This window comes from Gobio gobio (genome assembly GCF_949357685.1).
Source record: "Gobio gobio genome assembly, chromosome: 14".
Lineage (NCBI taxonomy): Eukaryota > Metazoa > Chordata > Actinopteri > Cypriniformes > Gobionidae > Gobio > Gobio gobio.
In genome coordinates this window covers 11,369,413-11,391,998 of record NC_137107.1, presented here as the reverse complement: position 1 = coordinate 11,391,998, position 22,586 = coordinate 11,369,413, and the positions used below count along the sequence as shown (strand labels likewise).

Genomic DNA, 22,586 nt, shown 5'->3' with positions numbered 1-22,586 from the left:
GACGAATACATCCACAGTGATTACGAGGATGGCTCTCAAGGAAGCGACCAGAGGATGTGCCCTCCGCCGTCGCTCGTTCCCGCCGACAGAAAAAGCGGGTTCATAACCGTCGGATATCGCGGATCGTGCACGATGGGTAGGGAGAGTCAAACCGACGCCAAGTTCCGGAGGGTGCCGCGGATTATGATATGTGGGAGGATCGCGCTGGCCAAAGAAGTTTTTGGCGAGACCTTGAATGAGAGCAGGGACCCCGATAGGACCCCTGACAGGTACACGTCCCGCTTTTACCTCAAGTTCAAGCACCTGGAGCGCGCTTTCGACATGCTCTCGGAGTGCGGCTTCCAGATGGTCGCGTGCAACTCGTCGGTGACGGCCTCGCTCGTCAACCAGCACACCGACGACAAGATATGGTCAAGTTACACTGAGTACGTCTTTTACCGTAAGTTTCCTTTCTAAAGTTTGCATTTCGCATGCTCTGCCTCTTCTGCTGAACACAAGCACTGTCAAATCTGAGCTTTTCTTTGAATTACCACTAGACGGCGCACTCGGTTTATACTTTTTTCCCCCTTCCTTCTCCACTCGAGGTCTTATAGGGACAGATAGTATTGCAAGTAGCATGTACATTAGTTAACTAGTACTTGTTCATGATATACTAGTACTTATTTCAATACTTATCAGTCATATTGAACTTCAATACTGCACGTTATTTGACAGAATTTACCTCAGAAATAATGGGTAATATAAACTCCTGGGTGCCACTGTCCTCGTACATTGTATTTTAGTCAACTTCTCTGGCACCATACATGTCACAGTTTTATGTCCTGTAAAGAGCACATTCAGGGCTTTTCAGAGATACCATTTGTTTCGAGGTTTCACCAGGACAAGAGCTTCTCCTTCGTCTTTAAAAATGACTGAATGGTAAAATTTAGCACACGTATGGATGGAAGGAGTATAATATTTAGTAATTATCATTTAAATCTGACTAATTTTCAAATTGTTTGTTATAAATCAACATCTCAGGAAAATGTCATGGGGTTTTTAATCAAAATATGACTTTCTGTTACAAAAGCATTGATTTCATACACCAGGATTCATGTTTATCGGGAGACACAAGTGTATAGGGAAAGAAATTACATATCAATGTTCCTATAGAATATTAGATATGAAAATGATGCCAACTATTACTCCCATTAATACACTTACACTTATAAAAATACATTGCACTGAAAGGGAAAACCAATGTCCATTTTACCCACAAAATGGTAAAGTAAAATGTAAAATGGTATATCAATTCATTCTGTTATATCTTTCATAACATTGTTGAGAATAATCTTTAAACAAAGTTTGGTTAAAAAAATCCTGAAGCCTGAAAATGTATTGGTGAATGAAAAAAAAATCCCATTGTTTTTGCCTATTCATGTAATTTCATGTCACAACATAGCATAAACATGTGAATAAGATATTATTTTTCACCCCCCCCCCCCCAATTTGTATCTTATGCTCTAAAGTAACAATGTAATGACTAAATTCAAAAGACTTTGGCTGAATCCGAAATCGCCCCCTATACCCTAAATAGGGCACTATTTGAGGGAACAGTCATTTGTAGTGGTGTCCGAAACCATAGTGGCCGTTATTGAGTGCACTCATTCAATCCCACAATGCACTGCAATAACGAGTGTTCAGCCGATGTACACACAGCGCCTGTCCGAATTCACTCACCTGTTTTCCTTCACTCCTTCAAGTGAATATTTAGTGCTTATATATTATGAATAATAATAATTATTATGATTATTATTATTGCTAATAATATATAATAATAATTAACTAAATAAGAAATATTACTATTTCAATAATATTTTCATTATTAAAAATTAAAAGTAAGAGTATTTAAGAATAAATATAACAATATAATAATAATAATAATAATAATAATAATAATAATAATAATAATAATATTTATACTTTACAGAAAATATTTACTTAAAAAAAACTGCAGGGTTACCTCTTAACATGCAGGCAGCCTATGACTAAAATCACTAGAAATGTCTAAGAATTTATTATAAAATATTATAGTATTATTATTAAAATCTGTGATAACAATTTCTTATTTTTTTGTCAGGAGGTAAGAAAAATCAAGAATGAGTCTATGTCTTTAATATGAAATATGAGTCTCTTATGCATCCACTGTGGAGAAAAAACTCCTGTACACTGGACAAATATATATGGATTGTAATATACATTCAGTATTATTTTTCCTATTTTTTTTACCCAAAATAGGATGGAGTGAGCACTGCTGGGCACTAAACACGCTCATGTTTCATTCATACTGGAGGCCAGAGGGCGCCCTCGAGCAGAAACGCCACATTTATAAGTAATAAGAGAAGTAATATAATGACTTTCGTTTTCAGGAAATCCCTAATGTGAAGCTAGTGCTGTAGATAGAAACGCTTTGACTTTGTAAGGCTATTTTCCCACCGGTTAATCGAAGTGTGACAACACAGATAAAACTGGTATCACTGGCGGGGGCTTTTCAAATCGCTAATTTTAAACCGAAAGTAAAATGCTCACGGCAGCTCTGGCATTCATAACGAAGCGGTGCGGAGCAAAGCGAGTGTTTTCAATGAATTCCTATGAAAGTTAAGCTTCCATAGGCATGAACTGAAAACACGCCAGACTGGACACGCACCGTGAATGACAGTGCGGCCGTGAATGAATGCCCTGTTTGTGGAGTAAATGAAGACTAAGGCAAAATATATTATGATAATATAAATGGCATACTAGTGGGTTGATGCATGATACGTTTGGGCATGAGAGGTTGCGGGTTCATACAATCATTTCAAAATTATATAAAATACCCACGGTTTGATTTAGTTTGCAATTTGGATCATATTTATACGATCTCACGAGTCCTGATAAATGCAATTTCAACTATTTCTGAAGTGCTTCTATTATAAAGAACACTATTATTCTATTATAAAGAACAGAGAGTGAATACTTGATTTTTGAGCCATTGATAAACCAATTCAGCACCACCGACACGGACAGCACCTGCTAACGTCGCACTTAAAGGGATAGTTCACTCAAAAATGAAATTTTTTCATAATTTACTCTCCCTCAGGTTGTTCAAAACCTGTATGCGTTTCTTTGTTCTGCTAAACACAAAAGAAGATATTTTGAAGAATGTTTGTAACCAAGCAGATGGAGCAACCATTGACTACCATAGTAGGGAAGAAAATACTATGGTAGTCAATGGTTGCTCAATCTACTTGGATACAAACATTCTTCAAAATATCTTCTTTTGTGTTCAGCAGAACAAAGAAACTCATACAGGTTTGGAACAACTTGAGGGAGATCAAATTATGACAGAATCTTCATTTTTGGGTGAACTAACCCTTTAAAAACAATCTCCTAAGATATAGTTTGGGGAACATGCCTAGAAATGGTATACCTTAAGAGTTATACCTTTATAGTCTTCGTAGCGCGCTAAGAGACAACGTTATCGGGAAATCCAGCCCAGAACAGTTACTGATTCTATTCAGTTAGTAGGGGTGTGAACCTACACTGGTGTCACGGTTCAGATCGGTTACGATTATCATGTCATCGATTCAGTTCAATTCGATATCACGATTAGGGTTGGGAATCGTGAGAAATTTTCCGGTTCCGGTTCCGGTTCCGGTTCCGCCTAACGATTCCGGTTCCGATTCCGGTTCCATTAAAATTATTAAACAAATAGTGGTAAAGGAAAAAGGCACAATACGCAACTCAAACAATCCATTTTGTGTTTATACTTGCTCTAAAATTCATTTACAGGTTGGCAATGTCAAAAAAGTCCTGTACTGTACTAATATTACAGTATTAATTAAGGCATTCTTGCAACACATTTTTTTCATATGAACACCTCTGAAATTTTCTTATTACATTTTATCTCTCTGTCTCTGAATAAAACCAAGTTATAAATTATATTTATTAGTTATATTTATTAATTAGTTGTATATTAATTTAATAGTAATTCAGTTATTCAGTGAACTTGTAAATAATACATTGCAATTCAGCATTACAAAGGTAATTGTGCCTAAACGCTTACCTAAACCATGGTGACTCAACGGTTGACAAATATATATATATATATATATATATATATATATATATATATATATATATTATATATATATATATATATATATATATATATATATATATATATATATATATATATATATATATATATATATATTATATAGGCCTTTCACTATAAATCTGGTAAGCCGTGAGGCACTCTGTGCTGTAGCAAATGTTTTGTCAAATTGCTAGTGCAGCCTCCTTTGCATGTTATTAACTTTTCACATGTTACATTTTGCTTCATTATCATTCATTCTTTGGAAATGAATCCATTCTTGTGACTTTCTCTTCGCCATGCTGGTGGTTAACGAGAAAATATCTGACGCAAAACCGTAAATGTGTAGCGCGAGGGCTTTCAGGCTGAACTGCGTTACACTCCTGGAAGCGGCAGGCAACGTAATTAATATTCATGATGAGGTGAGCCAGGGTTGCCAGGTTTTTACAAAAAAAACCACACAATTGCACAATCGCTTCAACTCGCGGACATGAAACACAGCCCGCGGCAACAGTGGAAAGCGGGAAAACCACGGACTTGGCAACACTGGCTGTCACTCGCTATGAAAGGATACGCTTCCAGCGCTTCGCGCACACACATTGCACCAGAACCGTTTTCGGAACCGAAACTTAGGAATTTCGCGCGGTTCTGGTATTTTTCAAAAATCAGTTTCGGTTCTGCATAAGAACCGGTTCTCGGTTCCCAACCCTAATCACGATGCATCACACTGCATCCTCATGTATACAATCTTGCAAATAAATACAAGCAGTCCGATATATGAACTGAACCTTTAATTATACCTGCTCAAAGAAAACACGCTTCTTGAATGCATCAAACATCAAACAAAACTCAAGTCTGGGCACAGAAGACAACAGGAGCATTTAGAACATATATAGTAAAAGGCACTAAAAGGCCGAAATTCCAGATAAAAGTGAACAAGTCTAAATGCATCTGGTTGTTGAAACCACATATGTAAATTTTACTCCTCCCAACAATGCTAAAAAAATAAACGTGTGAGAGTGTTATAGGCTATATGTCATGTTATAGTCAGATATGACAGCGGTACTGCAGCACACATCACCACAGACGAGCAGCTGAGTATCTCTTCATCAAGCCAACGCACAAACTACAGCAAATAAAACCGAGAGTAAGTCGCAGATGCTCAACACACAGTTATATAAAAGTAAAGAAACTAAATGACCTTACCAGTGCTGTTGCCGCGTTCTCTCCTATTGTGCTCTTTGATTTTTTAAATTAGCTGATGATCAATAAAATGCAGCTCATATCTGTTGTTTTTTGGTGCCGTGAACTCTATTATATCTGCATATAGTGGGAATTCGGATTTATATCCGTTTCGCGGAGATACATTTATATGACCAAGTGTAAATGAAATCGTTTTAATAAATCAGTTAGATATCTGATCTGTAAAAACGCATGAAGTGACTAGGTGTAAACAGGCCCTGTAAGAACACTAACATTGATATAATTGGATCTAGGGCTGTAATGATTTGACCAAAAATAAAAACCTTGATCAATTGAACATTTTACCTCGATTACGATTAATGATTACGATTTTTGCTTGTTTTTTTTGTTTTTTTGCTTTCCATTTTTTGCCCTCATAAGGTTTTTGAGTAAGTTCCTGATAAGGTTTGTACTGTAAATATTTTCTACTATTAAAAGGTGGAATTTTTTTTCCTAATGCAAAAGTGCATTTCTTTGTGATTTTAAAATACTTGAAGGAAACGGTTGACTTTCAGCAGTTATTGTCTATAGGGCAGATTTCTGCTTGTTGTACATCAGATATAGATAAATTAGCACAGTAGGCCTACATTATATTTATTTGAATGCATTAATGAGCGAGTGAATGTGTGTGTGAATTACTCATACCGTCTCTATTCATTATGAAGCTGTGGTTTGTACTTCAAAGATATTAAAATATATGCCCATAACGGTTGAGTTTCTAAGCTACTTTAGTGACTTTACTTTAGTCACAGGACGGCGTTGACGATGCGTTTCTGCGCGCGATCTTCACGTGATGTGCGAGCTTCTGTCTGAGTGTTCGTTTGTCACAATATATCAGGCATTAGTTCAACATAATACACATCTTATGGTCTAAAATCGCTTAATGTTCAAACTGGCAGGCCTTAAAACACATACAAATGACAAAGCTTTGTGAGGACGCAGGTGAAAGAGGTCTGCCTTCAGGGCGCGCGCGCGTTGTCAGAGACGCTCTGTGTCACAGAAAAAAACTGAGCACTGAATGGATAAGTTTTCTGTATTGTTGTTTTTGAATAGTACACAATTGCTTTAAATGTTCAAGCTTTTAAAACGCATTTACTTGACAAACTTTATGAGGACGAAAGTGAAAGCGATCTGGCTTCGGGGCTTGCCCGCGCCGTCTGTGTGTGTGTGTGTGTGGCAGCGCGTAGGCAATAAGAACGGCAATTAACTGACCTGTATAAACTGTGTAAAACATGCAGTTACTATAGTGATTCTGGGCATCTATAAACAAATATAACAGCTCCTGCATCTCTCGGTGTGCCTGCAAACTGCACCTGATGTGACTGATGGGGCGGAGTAACGTGACTTAATCCGAAATAACCGACATGGGAAAAATACGTTGGTTAGAGGTTCTGAATTTCAGTTTCGATTATTTTTCGATTAATCGTACAGCCCTATTTTTATCTTTTTTTGTCTGAGCTGGGTCCACCTTGGCACTGACAGGTGTTAACAGCTCAGGGTGAAAATGGCTCCCCCGGCTTCTCAAGTTAGTGGTATGACATGATTTCTTCTCCAGGTCGTGCTTACCAGGTTGTTGATAAAAGCCGAAATGTGCCCAGATGTCGGCTTTTAAAGTAGTTGGAGCATCTTTAATTACTCACTAATGTGAGATGGTGGTCCAGTGGGTTAAACCATGGAACTGACACGCAGAAGGTTGCTGGTTTGATCCCAGCGGTCACCACCAGTGTGTCCTTGAGCAAGGCACTTTACTCCATGTTGCTCCAGGGGGATTGTCCCTGTAATAAGGCCACTGTAAGTCACTTTGGATAAAAGCGTCTGCCAAATGCATAAATGTAAAATGTACTCGCAGTCAAGTCTTGCCTCCCTCTGCCATTGTACGCTACCGCGACAAAGCAAGTACATGACAAATGAGGTCAGAAAACCGTCAGTACATTATAATCGGTCATGGTCTATTACTGAACCGATAACGAAACGTCCTCGTCTGCATCGTGATGCATCGTAGAAACTATTAATTTCGACACCCCTATCAGTTAGTACTAGGAAAATTGGAATAGATACTAGGCAAGGTTTATTTATATAGCACATTTCACACACAATGGCAATTCAAAGTGCTTTACACAGAAAAGGAATTAAAATATTCATAAAATACGCACAGAATAGGAGTACAAAATATAACCCGAATCACTAAGTTTAGGGTATCTCTATCTGGAGAGGAAGAAATGCAGAGTCAGGTTCGTGATTCTACTACTCTACAAATCTTCTTAAAAATATTCGTCAGGAAACTGTGCGTTTAAACAGTATCCTTGCAGACAAATCTTCCTGGAACCACCAGGGCTATAACCATCAGAGCGGGTCTAAGCGGATCTTCCTAGACAGTAGTAGCTGTTTAGTAACAGGTAACTGAAGAACAAGTACCTAGTTGAACTGGAATTAGCAATAGCTGGAGTACATACTAGTTAGAATTTAATGGTTACCCAAATCCCCATGAAATTGATAGCATAGTGACCAGTTGAAGAGATAGATAGTATCTAATAAATTAAGAAACTGAAAGAAAAAATGCTAGGCAGTTAGATTACTATAATATTTTCGCAAAGTCAAATTGTTGCTCACATGATACAGTAGGTTTTTTTTATCACGACAGAACAAACAATTGTGTTTATATTTCCCAACTTTGTACCTTTTCTGAACTATCCAGACACTGAAAGCTTTTATGTAAGACCCTTACCTGGTAAGTTATGTCTCTAAAGAGACCCCTTCCCCCACCCGAATGTCTATCTCTGCGAGCATCTCAATGCAGTGGCAGTGGATGATGGCTCTCTGTAATAGCTCTCATAACATTTTATGATGTAACAAAACACCACCCACTTCAGGCTGGTAGTGGCTAATGTGCTGTCGAGCCAGCAGTGGCCCTGCCACAAGGCAAAATGGAGGAAGCACGTAATGGACTTTATACTGAGCCCGTTAAAGAGATTGCAGCTGCCATATTATTGAGTTTTACAGATTTCCACAAGACAGTCATTTAAATTGACATTTTTTACATTTTACAACCTTGCTGTCTTACACAGAAATGAGACATCCGTTTTTGTCTTGGTGGACACTGTCATTAATACAACCTGATAGCTACTAGATTTGTCTTTTTTTAAAGCATGCAACATCCCACGGTACGCAGCTACTGAATATGATGCTTACACTCTAAGGCCCGGTTTCAGACAGGGCTTAGATTAAGTCAATTAGGCTTTAGTTAAATTAGGACATTTTAGTAGCTTTTATAAACATGCCTGGTGTGTTACTGGTGTGTATCTTGAGGCAAAACAATGGCAGTGACATATTTTAAGATATGTTTTAAAACAGTTTTATGTCTTAAAACGTAAAACAGCTCAAGCATGCATTTTAGTCTGAGACTAGGCTTAATCCTTGCCTGTGAAACCGGGGGAATAGAGGTTAAAAACAATTTTAGGGTCATTTTGGCTACCCAGCGCTGGGTCAAAAAGGGACAAACCCAGTGCTGAGTTAAATATTTGACCCAACATGATGGGCTGCTTTTTAAATCAACTATTGTTTAAAAATAACTACATTGCTGGGTTAAAACTAACCAAAATGACTACAGTAACAACACAGGCAATCGTAATAAACAAAAGGTGAATTTATTGATAAGAAATAACATCTAAAAGTAAAAACAATGAGTAAATGTGTATGTAAGAAAAAGTGAAAAGGTCTGGAAAATAATGGCAAATTAACAGTTATACAGCTTCTACAATTAATCGAAGTTGCTTTATAAAATTGAAATGAACAATTTTGCAAAAATACTGAATAACCTGTTTAAAATCAGCTTTGACCAGTTATTTTTGGTTTATTTTTCTTCTGCCCAAAAAAAAGTCCCACTCTGCCAAAGCGTCAGGCTTTGAGTGCCACCAAGACTGAAAGCCTGTAATAACCGGTCTAGAATTAACTTTGTATTATTATAGCAAATCAGCAGGATTTAATTCCTCCTCTTAAGCACCATTTTTCAGTTATTGCTGACCAGTCACCACTTGAGTGTACGGTTGTGCCGATGGACGATATCATTGTCCATCGTGATGGCTGACTGACGTCACGATGGAGCGCCACCATCGTGATGCCACGCCCCTCATTGCGAGTCTTGTTGTGAGTGCGAAGCAGAAGCACACAAAATCCTCTTCTATAGTTAAACTAAAAACTTTGCAGGGATTGCTCTGAAAATTAAATTGAGAATATAACTAATGCATATATTCTGTTTTAAATACTGTGCCAGATATAGTCTACATTTTGAAATAATAAACGAGGCTCAAACATCCATTTCATAAGCATGCGTGTTTATTTCAGTGCTTCCGTCAGTGAAACAACACACCACAGCCTGTTAAATATTTAAACAATTATCAGTAAATAATGGTAACCTAAAGAATATAAGAAAATTAAATATTAGTTTAAAAAAAATGTTTCATTTCCCCTCAATGATGCGTCATATAGCCTACCGCTCTGCGCGAGATGAAACACGAGCTGGATAGACCTTCTCAAATATCTTCGTCTTCATGTTTTCTCCTGATCTTGCAAAGCAACACTGTAACACTACAATTTTATCTGCCACAGGGTCAAGACATTTAAGCTATGTTTGATTATTCACTGTCAGAGAAAACGAAAGTAAAATGGCCTGTGTGTGTGAAATGCGCTATTCTCCCCCTAGAATTTTTTTATTTCTCTGATCTACATTTTGTGCATTTTTAATAAGTTTGAAGGCCAAAAAATTAATAATAAATAACTTTCAAAACCATGTGAGTGGGCAGTAGATTATTTGACAATACCCCCCTAAAGAAGAGCTCTGACTATAGTCCTTTTTCATTTTCGTCTGTGTCCCTGAAAAGGGTTGGGAATTTTTTTTGACCAAAGAGCCATTTTTTTTTTTTCATTTTTGGTAAATGCATTTTTCCAAAAGAGCCACAGTAAAAAGCTTTTTTTTTATTTTTTTTTTATAAAATGTCAACAGTAGTAATTATTAGGTCCATAACTAAAAACAAACAATTATGCAGCAAACAATAAATAAGTTGCAAAATGGAATTAATTGTGCAGGGCTTTCACTGTGAGGTTGACCAACTGATGAGTATAAATCCTCTTTGTGTGTGTGAACGCCCACAGTGCTTACATCTACTATGTTTATGTGAATACTCGACTTGGCATTTTGATATATTTCTGTGTTTATTTGGCCGTTTAGGCGCGCAACCGAAGACAAAGGCTAGTGCGCGTGTCCGTTTGTGTTGCGCTCGGAGCGCGCGCTCAGCATCCTGTCAGAAATTCAGTTGTCTTTCGTGACTTATCATGCTTTTATTATTTATTTTATCGTGACACTCGCGAACAGCACTGAACACACAACTTGAATATTATTATCATTAACTTGTCATTAACTTCGGTAGGCTGTACAACAAGGGAATTGTAATTGGCTGCTTTTTTTCTGCAGAGAACGGATCTCTGTTGATGTGTGTGTCTAATCTTTTTATCGATCATGTTAGTAAATGTTAGATATGTTGGTCAAGTGTGAGAGAGCTGGCGAGCCATAGGTTCCCGACCGCTGCTCTAGCCATTCGCGGATATCCATGGTAACTCACTGTTAGAATTGTGACGGTTTTACCTTGATGGCTGTGGTCGCGGTGCGGAACCAGAGAACGCAACGATTAATGCATTATGACGTCTGATAATTCCATGCAGCCTGTATTTGCCAGGAGACGAACAATAATTAAAGTCTAATAACAATCTTTCATGCTGAAGGAGACGGAGCTCCAGCAGGGTGTGTTGTGGACCTGAGGAGGCGGAGCTGCGCTCCGGCCCAATTTAACCTCTGCTCATTACACAAACAACTGATCAAAACATAAAACCATTGCGCAAATTATTTGTGCGTCAAAATCACGTCCAGTGTGAAAGGACCTTAATGCATACAGTTTTAAGAAAATAACTATTTTTGACAATAAGTGTATTAAAAAATACTATGTTGAGTCAAAATCCCATAATGAATATGGGTCAATTTGACCTCCTTTATGCATTTTTGGGGTAATGATAATACCCCCCCGCCCCACCCCACCCCACCCCACCCATCCTATGACCAGGAAATAGTCATATTTTTGGCATTTTTGTTGTTGCATTTATACATTTACAATACCATACATGATATCTTCAGTGTTGGGAGTAACGCATTACAAAAGTAATGCATTACAGCAACATATTACTTTTTGCTGTAACGCAGTAGTGTAAGGCATTACTAATCCATTTTCAGTCATATTTTACTCAGTACATGTTCAGTAACGTAAAAAAACAAAACCGTGAGACATTAACGAATGAATAATGCAAGCAAGTTATTACCTGTTGTCAGTTAATAGCATGTGGTGTCCAAGTTTGTAAATAAAGACTAAATGACAGCTTCTGATATATTTGTATAGCAATTTATTTAATTCATCTCCCTCTTGCTGGTGTACCTTTGTATTGTGTGACATAGTCCAGTGAAGGTGTGTTTAGGGCGGGTTTAACATGAGTGCCGAGAGGCATGATTTCGGCCTCTGTGCTCGCGCTAAAGAAGGCTTAAAGGGCTCTGTCATATGCGCATTACTTCGAGTTTGTCAGAGATAAGGATAAGAAGAATGTAATAGTCAAATGCAAATGCAGTCAAATGCAACCTTTGTCTAAAACCGAAATAACTATCAACGTCGTGAAATAGCACTAGCACTTTAAAGGTGAACTATGTAGGATTTTTGCAGTAAAATATCCAGAAACCACCAGGCCAGTGTTATATATTTTGTTCAGTTGAGTACTTAGAATATCCCAAATGTTTCCAACTATTTGTTAATCGTGAGAAATTGCTATTTTAACCAAGGAACCGGGACGTGTGAGCTATGCGTGTGAGGGAGTCGCTTGTCGATTGCGTCATATCTGCGTCACCCTCGGTTTCCGGTTTTATTCAGTGAAACACTTTACTCTCACTGCATTGTGAACAAGTGTCATAGCAGCCACCGAGCGAACATCATAACTCCCTTTTCAACACACTTAGATATATCTAATACGATAAACAGAGTTGCGTTACCTCACTCATGACTGGAAAAGAGGAAGTGGCGCCGGCAACCGTGTCATAATAAAAGTCCCGCCGGCGACTATGCCATAATAACAGTCCCGCTCTTCAATCGCTCCTGCGGCCTTGCTCAGCTCCACAACACTCGGCCCTGCTCTGCTTCATACTACAGTAATGTTAATAATCGCATGCATGAACATGATTTCTGCCCGAGTCCTATCCTGACTGTTTTCCACCGGCTGTGAGGTGAAGACCACATGTCCCAAGATTCTGCGCTCAAACGTGCCGTCATCAAACTACGCCTTTGTTTTGAACAGGCGACCTCTAGTGGACGGAAAAGTTACATAGTGTAGCTTTTAATAAACGTCTCTTGCACTTTGTGCATGACAGTTTTGTGTTGTGAACCTCTTGAATTCAAAGAGAATAAAATAATGACGAAAAATGTGCTTCTTGTCATGGCATTAAAGTTTACATACAGTTACATTGTGTCTAATATGAATAGACCCAAGCTATTCCAGATATTGCCAGATAATCACTTGAACTCTACCATACTTTTAACAGACTTGGATCATTTGTGATTCTGTCTGTCATCCTGTCTTGCATTGTCTTGAGCCTTCACTTTGCCAATTATATGCTATATTGTTAGTAGGATAGCCCACAGTGATTATGCTACATCATATCTCCTTCTAATGGATGTAAAATGCTCTAGTAGTAGCTACATTTTGTCATTTTAGAATGTTATGTTCTACTTCTGTAGTTATTTTGGTGAAAGTAACTCAAAAGTAATACAGGAGTAATGTAACGCATTACAATTCTGAGACAGTTATATTGTAAGGTAAAGAATTACTTTTAAATAACAGTAACAAGTAATCTATAATGTATTACTGATTGGAAGTAACTTGCACAACACTGGTTATCTTTTCAAATCCAACATCAATTATATGTATACATTTAAATATTATGAAAGAAACAGAATCCTCAAACTAATTCTATTCTATTCTATTCTAATAATGGTTCTAGAGTCACATTATTTATATTTTTCCCTTACATTAATCAACCACCAACCAAAGTGACATGCAACAAAAAGGAGTTAAGAAAGTTTCAGCCAGTGTTTTCAGAGTTGATATCCAGCCTCCTACACAACCCAGCAAGCCTGTTGAATTTGCTTTGCCTCTGGCAGAGCGCACCAGTTGCTTTTTATAGGCTTCGCTGCTCTAGTCTACCCAGAGTGCAATCCCTTGAAGGCAAATTTATTTACCAATTTGTTGCATGGTTAGAGTGATTGATGATCAATCATTGACTGTGACTAGGGGTGCACCGATCCGACTTTTTCAGTCCCGATACCGATGCCTGGGCTTTGTGTATCTGTCGATACCCGATACCGATCCGATATATTGTTGAATTAATAATAAACTGTATATCTTCCACCTTATACCTTCCTTGAAGAGACTAAAGGCACCAGACTTTACTAACTAAACATAACTAAGACAAAATAACAGATGTATGTAAGGTGTTGAATTCTTATTTATTTAAAAAACAATTGTGCATTCAAATCTAAAATAGAATGTAATCTAACTTCTTTAAATAAATAAAATGTAGCAGTGGAAACAAAAAACAGTGTATTGGTCAAACATACAATAGTAATCTGACAGTTACCAAACATTTTTTACACTACAGATAATTGTTTTGGTATATAATCATATCAATATTAAAAAAGTAGCATTACAAATTAACAAATAGTCTAATTTTCTGCCATATGCAATTTAATAAAAATTTTCAGCTAGCTAATAACAACTTTGTTCTGGTTTCACCTCACTCCAGATTAAATTATTGGCTAGGCCTATTTATTTTACTACACATTGTCAACAGAAATAAGATGAAATACTGTTGATAATTAAAAATAATTCTTACTACTCACTCTTGCTAAATTGGGTAAGCACACTTGTGTTCTCATTTCAGTTGCGTTCTGAGTAAATTAATAAACTGAGTTCATGAGTTCAGTGTTGGACAGATCAGTTGTTCTGGCCAGTCGTTAAAATGATTCGGTTCAAAGGAGTCATTAGGTCACGAATCGGACATTAGCAGACGCGTTGTGTGCGAATCCCGTCTGTTAGAACATCGCGAAAGATGTCAACACACAGAAAACACTTCATAACTGGATATAATTTGTCTCCCGCTTATTGAAAGTATGCTTTATGTCAGCTGGTCAGAGAAGAGTCAATGTTTTTTGAGCGCAATTCACACCCAGTGATAATTCAAGGACAAAATTGTCCGAATGTGTCACGTGCAACATGGTTTCGGTCTTCCGAGCTTTTGATTTGGATTAATATGTGAAATATGAGAGCGAACACTGATTATTTTGAAGACCCAGAGAGCGCGCGCGGGGGAGGAGCTCTCAGATCGGTCTCTCTGTCACTCAGTCACGAGCGCAGCATCTGTTCTACATCACTCGTAAATCACAATAACTCATCAAATTAGGCTTTGGCCGTCAAAAACATGTCAATGCAGGAAAGACCCTGACTTTGCAGTAATATCCTCGAAACAGCGACGAACTAGTTGGCGTGGCAAGCGTGAAATATCTCCTCCACACAGCCGACTCTCTGGCTCGCTCAATGTTGCTTCTAGCATGCGACACACGTGAAGCTGACGAATGACGTAGGTTCTGCTGCGACGGAAAAAAACACCTGGATCGGCTTGTGGATCTGTTAATTTTTCCGATCCCCGATCCAGCTATTTTGTCAGTATCGCGGCCGATATCCGATCCTAATATCGGATCGGTGCACCCCTAACTGTGACAGGTCGAGGACTTTCTGCAGTCTCCCCAATGCGCTGTAAACCACGTCATTGGCTTTTGCAGTGACCAGTGCCCCACCAAAATATTCATCCAAATATAGACCTCTAATTAATAATAGATTGTTGTCTGGCTATCACCAGACCGAGCTCAATCTTTTAAGATTGAACATTGGTTTGGAGAGTCTGCTCTGTATTTTTATTGCACAAGAGGCGTGATCAACGGGCATAGTTCAAATGACGCTGTACGAAATTGGATAGTCCTTCAACCAATCAGACCAACGACCCATCGCTTCTGTATCCGTCATTGTGTTAAACCTGCCAATAGCGCGCCAGGTGGATAAGCCGGTTTGTGATAATTGTAACAGAAGTAACAGAATAAATTGTAACAGAAGGACAACCCCAAATCAGAAAAAGTTGGGACAGTAAGGAAAACGCAAATAAATAAAAAAAGAAGTGATTTCTAAATTTACTTTGACTTGTATTTCATTGCAGACAATATGAACACTAAATATTTCATGTTTTGTCTGGTCAACCTCATGTCATTTGTAAATATGCATCCTTTCCTGTCATTCAGACCTGCAACACATTTAAAAAAAAGTTGGGACAGTAAAGCATTTACCACTTTGTAATGTTGCCATTCCTTTTCACAACACTTAAAAGACGTTTAGGGACTGAAGACACCAAGTGATGAATTGTTTCAGGTGTAATTTTGTCCCATTCTTCCTGCAAACAAGTCTTAAGGTGGGCAACAGTACGGGGTCTTCATTGTCACATTTTACGCTTCTGAATGCGCCACACATTCTCTATTGGAGACAGGTCGGGACTGCAGGCAGGCCAGTCAAGTACCCGTACCCTCTTCCTCCGCAGCCAGGACTTTGTAATGTGTGCAGAATGTGGTTTTGCATTGTCTTGTTGAAATATGCATGGACGTCCCTGGAAAAGATGTCTTCTTGAAGGCAGCATATTACGCTCCAAAATCTCTATGTACTTTTCAGCATTAATGGTGCAATCACAGAAGTGCAAGTTACCTTTGCCAAGGGCACTGACACAACCCCATACCATGACAGACCCTGGCTTTTGGACTTGTTGCTGGTAACAGTCTGGATGATCCTTTTCTTCTTTGGTCCGGAGCACACGGTGTCCATTCCTCCCAAGAAATACTGATTCATCTGACCACAGTACACGTTTCCACTGTGTGATGGTCCATCCCAGATGCCTCGGAGCCCAGAGAAGTCGACGGCGCTTCTGGACACTGTTAACATAGGGCTTCCTTTTGGCACAGTACAGTTTAACTGGCATTTGTGGATGTAACTACGTATTGTGGTACTTCACAAAGGGAGAGATCACGGTTGTTCAGCTTAGGCTTGCGCCCTTGTCCTTTACGCACTGAAATTCCTCCAGATTCCTTGAATCTTTTAATTATGTTATGCACTGTTGAATGTGAAATATCCAAATCTCTTCCTATCTTTCTTTGAGGAACATTGTTTTCAAACATTTCAATAATTTTCTCATGTATTTGTTGGCAAACTGGCGATCCTCTGCCCATCTTTGCTCCTAAAGGATTAGACCTTTCTTGGATGCTGCTTTTGTACCAAATCATAATTACAATCACCTGTTGACATCACCTGTTTCAAATCACATCATTATTTAACCATTTTACCTCATTACTAGCCCTAAATTGCTCCTGTCCCAGCTTTTTTTGAAATGTGTTGCAGGTCTGAATGACAGGAAAGGATGCATATTTACAAATGACATGAAGTTGACCAGACAAAACATGAAATATTTTGTGTTCATATTGTCTGCAATGAAATACAAGTCAAAGTCAATTTAGAAATCACTTCTTTTTTTCTTTTTTTTTGCGTTTTCCATACTGTCTCAACTTTTTCTGATTTGGGGTTGTATGATAAAAATAGCCTGAGCTGCAGGGCGAAATCAAATCGTCAGCAGATTGTGCTGAGTTTACCCAGTCTAAATAAATTGTAAATGTGTTCAGCAGATTTTCTAGACTATTTTAAGTCAGGATATATTCAAATGAAGCGCATGGATTCAGCAGGCATGTATCATGATACTAAGTGGGTCTTGGAGCCCTCCCTAGCTCTACAGCGCCCCACAAATTTCCAATGTAAATCTGTGGTGAAAAATGGAACTGCAGCTCTCATAGAGAGCCTTTAGGGCAGATTTCCCTGCTTATTTTCACCTTACCTTAACTATTAACTAATAGGCATGTCTGCTCTTCCCATGTGGAGTAGCGTATCAAATTAATGAAAGTATAAATCCTTTAGTTTTTAAACATGATCATGTGAATAGCTTTTATATACAGTAGTTCTGAGTTTGTTCTGAGAATAGATAGGACTTTATTTTTACAACTTGCAACATTCTAAAACAACATTCGGATGCAATAAATACTACATTAAAGGGATAGTTGACCCAAACATTTTTATTCTGTCATCAATTCCTCACCCTCATGGCGTTCCAAACCCATAAGACCTTCATCTTCGGAAAACACAAATTAAGATATTTTTCAGAGTCAGAGAGCTTTCGGATTTCATCAAAAATATCTTCATTTGTGTTCTGAAGATGAAGGTCTTATGGGTTTGGAACGACATGAGGGTGAGGAATTAATGACAGAATTTTCATTTTTGGGTGAACTTACGGTGGCCGAGAGAGCTCAACGCGCTGCAAATGAAGAAAACACATGCAAATAGAAAAAACACCAGCAAATAGAAAAACATCTTCATCAGTTTTACAACACATGCACGGCAAAAGTTCACAACACATGCAAATAGAGAAACGCGCAGCAAGAAGTCCACAACACATGCAAATAGAGAAACGCGCAGCAAGAAGTCCACAACACATGCAAATAGAGAAACGCGCAGCAAGAAGTCCACAACACATGCGAATAGAGAAACGCGCAGCAAGAAGTCCACAACACATGCAAATAGAGAAACGCGCAGCAAGAAGTCCACAACACATGCAAATAGAGAAACGCGCAGCAAGAAGTCCACAACACATGCAAATAGAGAAACGCGCAGCAAGAAGTCCACAACACATGCAAATAGAGAAACGCGCTGCAAAAAGTTCACAACACATGCGAATAGAGAAACGCGCAGTAAGAAGTCCACAACACATGCAAATAGAGAAACGCGCAGTAAGAAGTCCACAACACATGCAAATAGAGAAACGCGCAGCAAGAAGTCCACAACACATGCGAATAGAGAAACGCGCAGCAAGAAGTCCACAACACATGCAAATAGAGAAACGCGCAGCAAGAAGTCCACAACACATGCAAATAGAGAAACGCGCAGCAAGAAGTCCACAACACATGCAAATAGAGAAACGCGCTGCAAAAAGTTCACAACACATGCAAATAGAGAAACGCGCAGCAAGAAGTCCACAACACATGCAAATAGAGAAACGCGCTGCAAAAAGTTCACAACACATGCAAATAGAGAAACGCGCAGCAAGAAGTAGGGCTGTGCAATTAATCGAATTTCGATTTCGATTTCGATTTTGCCTCCCAACGATCACCAAAATAGTACAATCGAGAAAAAACTATTATTTTGCCTTGCGTTCTGAATGAAACGCGCACGCGCACATCCGCCCCTCCCGAACCCACAAATCTCTGTCAGGTCGTGAGTCTCGTGCGCATATCATCCGCTGGAATTTAAAAACTCGGCGCGAGTAAAGATGGCAGAAGGAGGGCAGTTACAGCAGCGTTTGGTGAGCAAAAAAGGCAAAACCCACTCCGTTGTCTGGGAACAGTTTGGCTTCGAGGAATCAGACGACGAGCAGAAACATGCTAAGATTTGCTACATGGTAGTGGCTGCAACGCAAGGGAACACCACGAATTTGTTTAACCACTTGAAAATTAAACAGTGACCTATGACAATCTAATAAAGAAACAAAAACTGACGTGAGCAGGGGAGCCGTGTAAACGTCCTTTTTTTCCTTCATATTTTTCAAATAATTATCTCTTTGTAAACTTTGTTCAATGCATGCGAGATTGCGAGTGCTGCCATATTTTCGAATATGACCAGTCGTTTTCACCGTCATCACCCGGGTTTAGTGCTTTAGGGTTTAGGTTTAGAATGAGAAGCCGCGCGCGCTGTGAGAAAATGTGTCTCTGTGCGTTCATCTGAGAGCGCGCACACGTCTCTCAGCGCGCAAATATTGAGTTCTCTTTCAAGTCTTGCTCTTAAACGGACAAACTCACACAAAACGTATGTCAACATGTCCATCTTGATGAGTATCTTAGCAGACATAGTCTGTATATGCCTTAAGTAAACTTTATACAGTCGAGAAAGAAGACGCGAGGTCTTAAAGGGGCAGTAGCCTTTACTGCTGTCTGTTTAATGTCAAACAACAAAAGACAAGGACATCACTCACCGCTCTTGATTGAATAGCTTTTGTAAGTTTAATAGGATTAATCTTTAATTTATGCACTCAAATATGCAATGTTATTTTACATTTGATACATTTCTGTACCTGAAAACTAATGTTAGACGTACATGAAAAGTATAGCCGAACCATATTGTTGATCTTATTTATTTGTGGTTATCATTTTTACGTGAATACTTTTATACTTTGATTCGAATATATGTTATATTATTTATTTTAATAGTTCAAAAAGTACAATAAATGTTACAATTTCAATTGAATTGTTGAAAGGTGTATTTTTAATAAATACAACACATTCCCAAAGTCATGTGAAATAATCGTGTTACATAATCGTGATTTCAATATTGACCAAAATAATCGTGATTATGATTTTTTCCATAATCGAGCAGCCCTAGCAAGAAGTCCACAACACATGCAAATAGAGAAACGCTGCAAATACTCACAACACATGCAAATAGAGAAACGCGCAGCAAGAAGTCCACAACACATGCAAATAGAGAAACGCGCAGCAAGAAGTCCACAACACATGCAAATAGAGAAACGCGCAGCAAGAAGTCCACAACACATGCAAATAGAGAAACGCGCAGCAAGAAGTCCACAACACATGCGAATAGAGAAACGCGCAGCAAGAAGTCCACAACACATGCGAATAGAGAAACGCGCAGCAAGAAGTCCACAACACATGCAAATAGAGAAACGCGCAGCAAGAAGTCCACAACACATGCGAATAGAGAAACGCGCAGCAAGAAGTCCACAACACATGCAAATAGAGAAACGCGCAGCAAGAAGTTCACAACACATGCGAATAGAGAAACGCGCAGCAAGAAGTCCACAACACATGCGAATAGAGAAACGCGCAGCAAGAAGTCCACAACACATGCGAATAGAGAAACGCGCAGCAAGAAGTCCACAACACATGCGAATAGAGAAACGCGCAGCAAGAAGTCCACAACACATGCGAATAGAGAAACGCGCAGCAAGAAGTCCACAACACATGCGAATAGAGAAACGCGCAGTAAGAAGTCCACAACACATGCAAATAGAGAAACGCGCAGCAAGAAGTCCACAACACATGCAAATAGAGAAACGCGCAGCAAGAAGTCCACAACACATGCGAATAGAGAAACGCGCAGCAAGAAGTCCACAACACATGCAAATAGAGAAACGCGCAGCAAGAAGTCCACAACACATGCGAATAGAGAAACGCGCAGCAAGAAGTCCACAACACATGCGAATAGAGAAACGCGCAGTAAGAAGTCCACAACACATGCAAATAGAGAAACGCGCAGCAAGAAGTCCACAACACATGCGAATAGAGAAACGCGCAGTAAGAAGTCCACAACACATGCGAATAGAGAAACGCACAGCAAGAAGTCCACAACACATGCGAATAGAGAAACGCGCAGCAAGAAGTCCACAACACATGCAAATAGAGAAACGCGCAGCAAGAAGTCCACAACACATGCAAATAGAGAAACGCGCAGCAAGAAGTCCACAACACATGCAAATAGAGAAACGCGCTGCAAAAGTTCACAACACATGCAAATAGAGAAACGCGCTGCAAAAGTTCACAACACATGCAAATAGAGAAAAGCGCTGCAAAAAGTCCACAACACATGCAAATAGAGAAACGCTGCAAAAGTTCACAACACATGCAAATAGAGAAACGCTGCAAAAGTTCACAACACATGCAAATACAAAAACGCGCTGCAAAAGTTCACAACATGCAAATACAAAAATGCAGCTGCAAATAGGCCTGCTCATATAACGCACATACGATCAGAATGTTAAAATAAACAAACAAACACCTTTCAGGTGCATACCCCACCGCAGATGTTCGTCAATTGTTGGTGTTCCCTTAACACTTTCGTTTTGGTATGCCAGTCCCGGCACCAGGACAAACGATTTGGGGTATTATTTTGTGTTAAAAAATATTATTAATAAATTATTAATATATATTTTTTATAATTTACTTGATTTTATGACTCAAATCCCAATTAATTATTCACTGCAGAAAGTGAAACTAAGACTAAGCGATGCAAGCTCTTCTTCAACATGTTCTGATAACACTATTTAACCTAAATGTATTAATATTTCCCTTGTGGCCCGTAGTTAAAAGAAATGAGAACAGATAGGTGTTATACAAGTTTTTTTTTTGAGTTAGCTAATCTTATTACAGCACGTCAGTTATGTGATGCACTATAAATTATTGTAGTGCAAATTAAAATATTAATTTAACTCTAAAAGTAGCCTAATCATCATCATCATCATCATCATCATCATCATCATCATCATCATCATTCAGATCATTGCAGAAAGGGCCAGTTCGCCGGACCTGGAATGTGTTGCAGCGCGTATTTGCACGTGTTGTGGACTTTTTCTATTTGCATGTGTTTTCTTCATTTGCAGCGCGTTGAGCTGTCTCGGCCACCGTAGAACTATCCCTTTTAAGGCGATTCTAAGATTCTATGCGTTTGTCTTGTGCACTGAATAACGCAATGTTGTGTAACGTAAAATCCACTGGAGGCAAGCTGAAGTGAGTACCCAAGTGCAGTTTATTTACAATGTGGATATATAGAAAAACTAACAATGACTTGACTTGCGGCAGACTTGACTTAGAAACAAGGAACTCACCAACAGTGGTTACACATACCAATACTCAACAAGGACACATGGCAAACATGAGGGCTTAAATACACAAAGACTAATGACTAAACAAGACACACCTGTGAACAATTAATACAATGAACTAATGACAGAACTGAACTAAGAACACATGACTAAAACAACCAATGAGAACATAACACATGAGGACAAGGGAATCGCATACCAATTTTTTTTTTATCGCATGACAACATGACAAGACCGGGAAACATGACAGTGAACATGAACAAAATAAGACCCAGAATCTCCATACCTAAATTTATGGCCAGGAGCCTCTACTGGCAGTGACTTACCTTTTCCCACCCTCTAAAA

General features: G+C 38.8%; 1 protein-coding gene across 1 annotated transcript in view; it reads left to right on the top strand.

Annotated features, from left to right (window-relative positions):
- kctd16b (potassium channel tetramerization domain containing 16b) overlaps nt 1-22,586 on the top strand; it is a gene marked incomplete at its 5' end in the record, with an annotated part of 162,931 nt that overhangs the window by 378 nt on the left and 139,967 nt on the right. The window contains one exon of the mRNA XM_079834052.1: nt 1-439. This exon is cut by the window's left edge and continues 378 nt beyond it. Within this exon, the coding sequence (XP_079690178.1) occupies nt 1-439 (439 nt within the window). The remainder of the gene's footprint in view (nt 440-22,586) is intronic.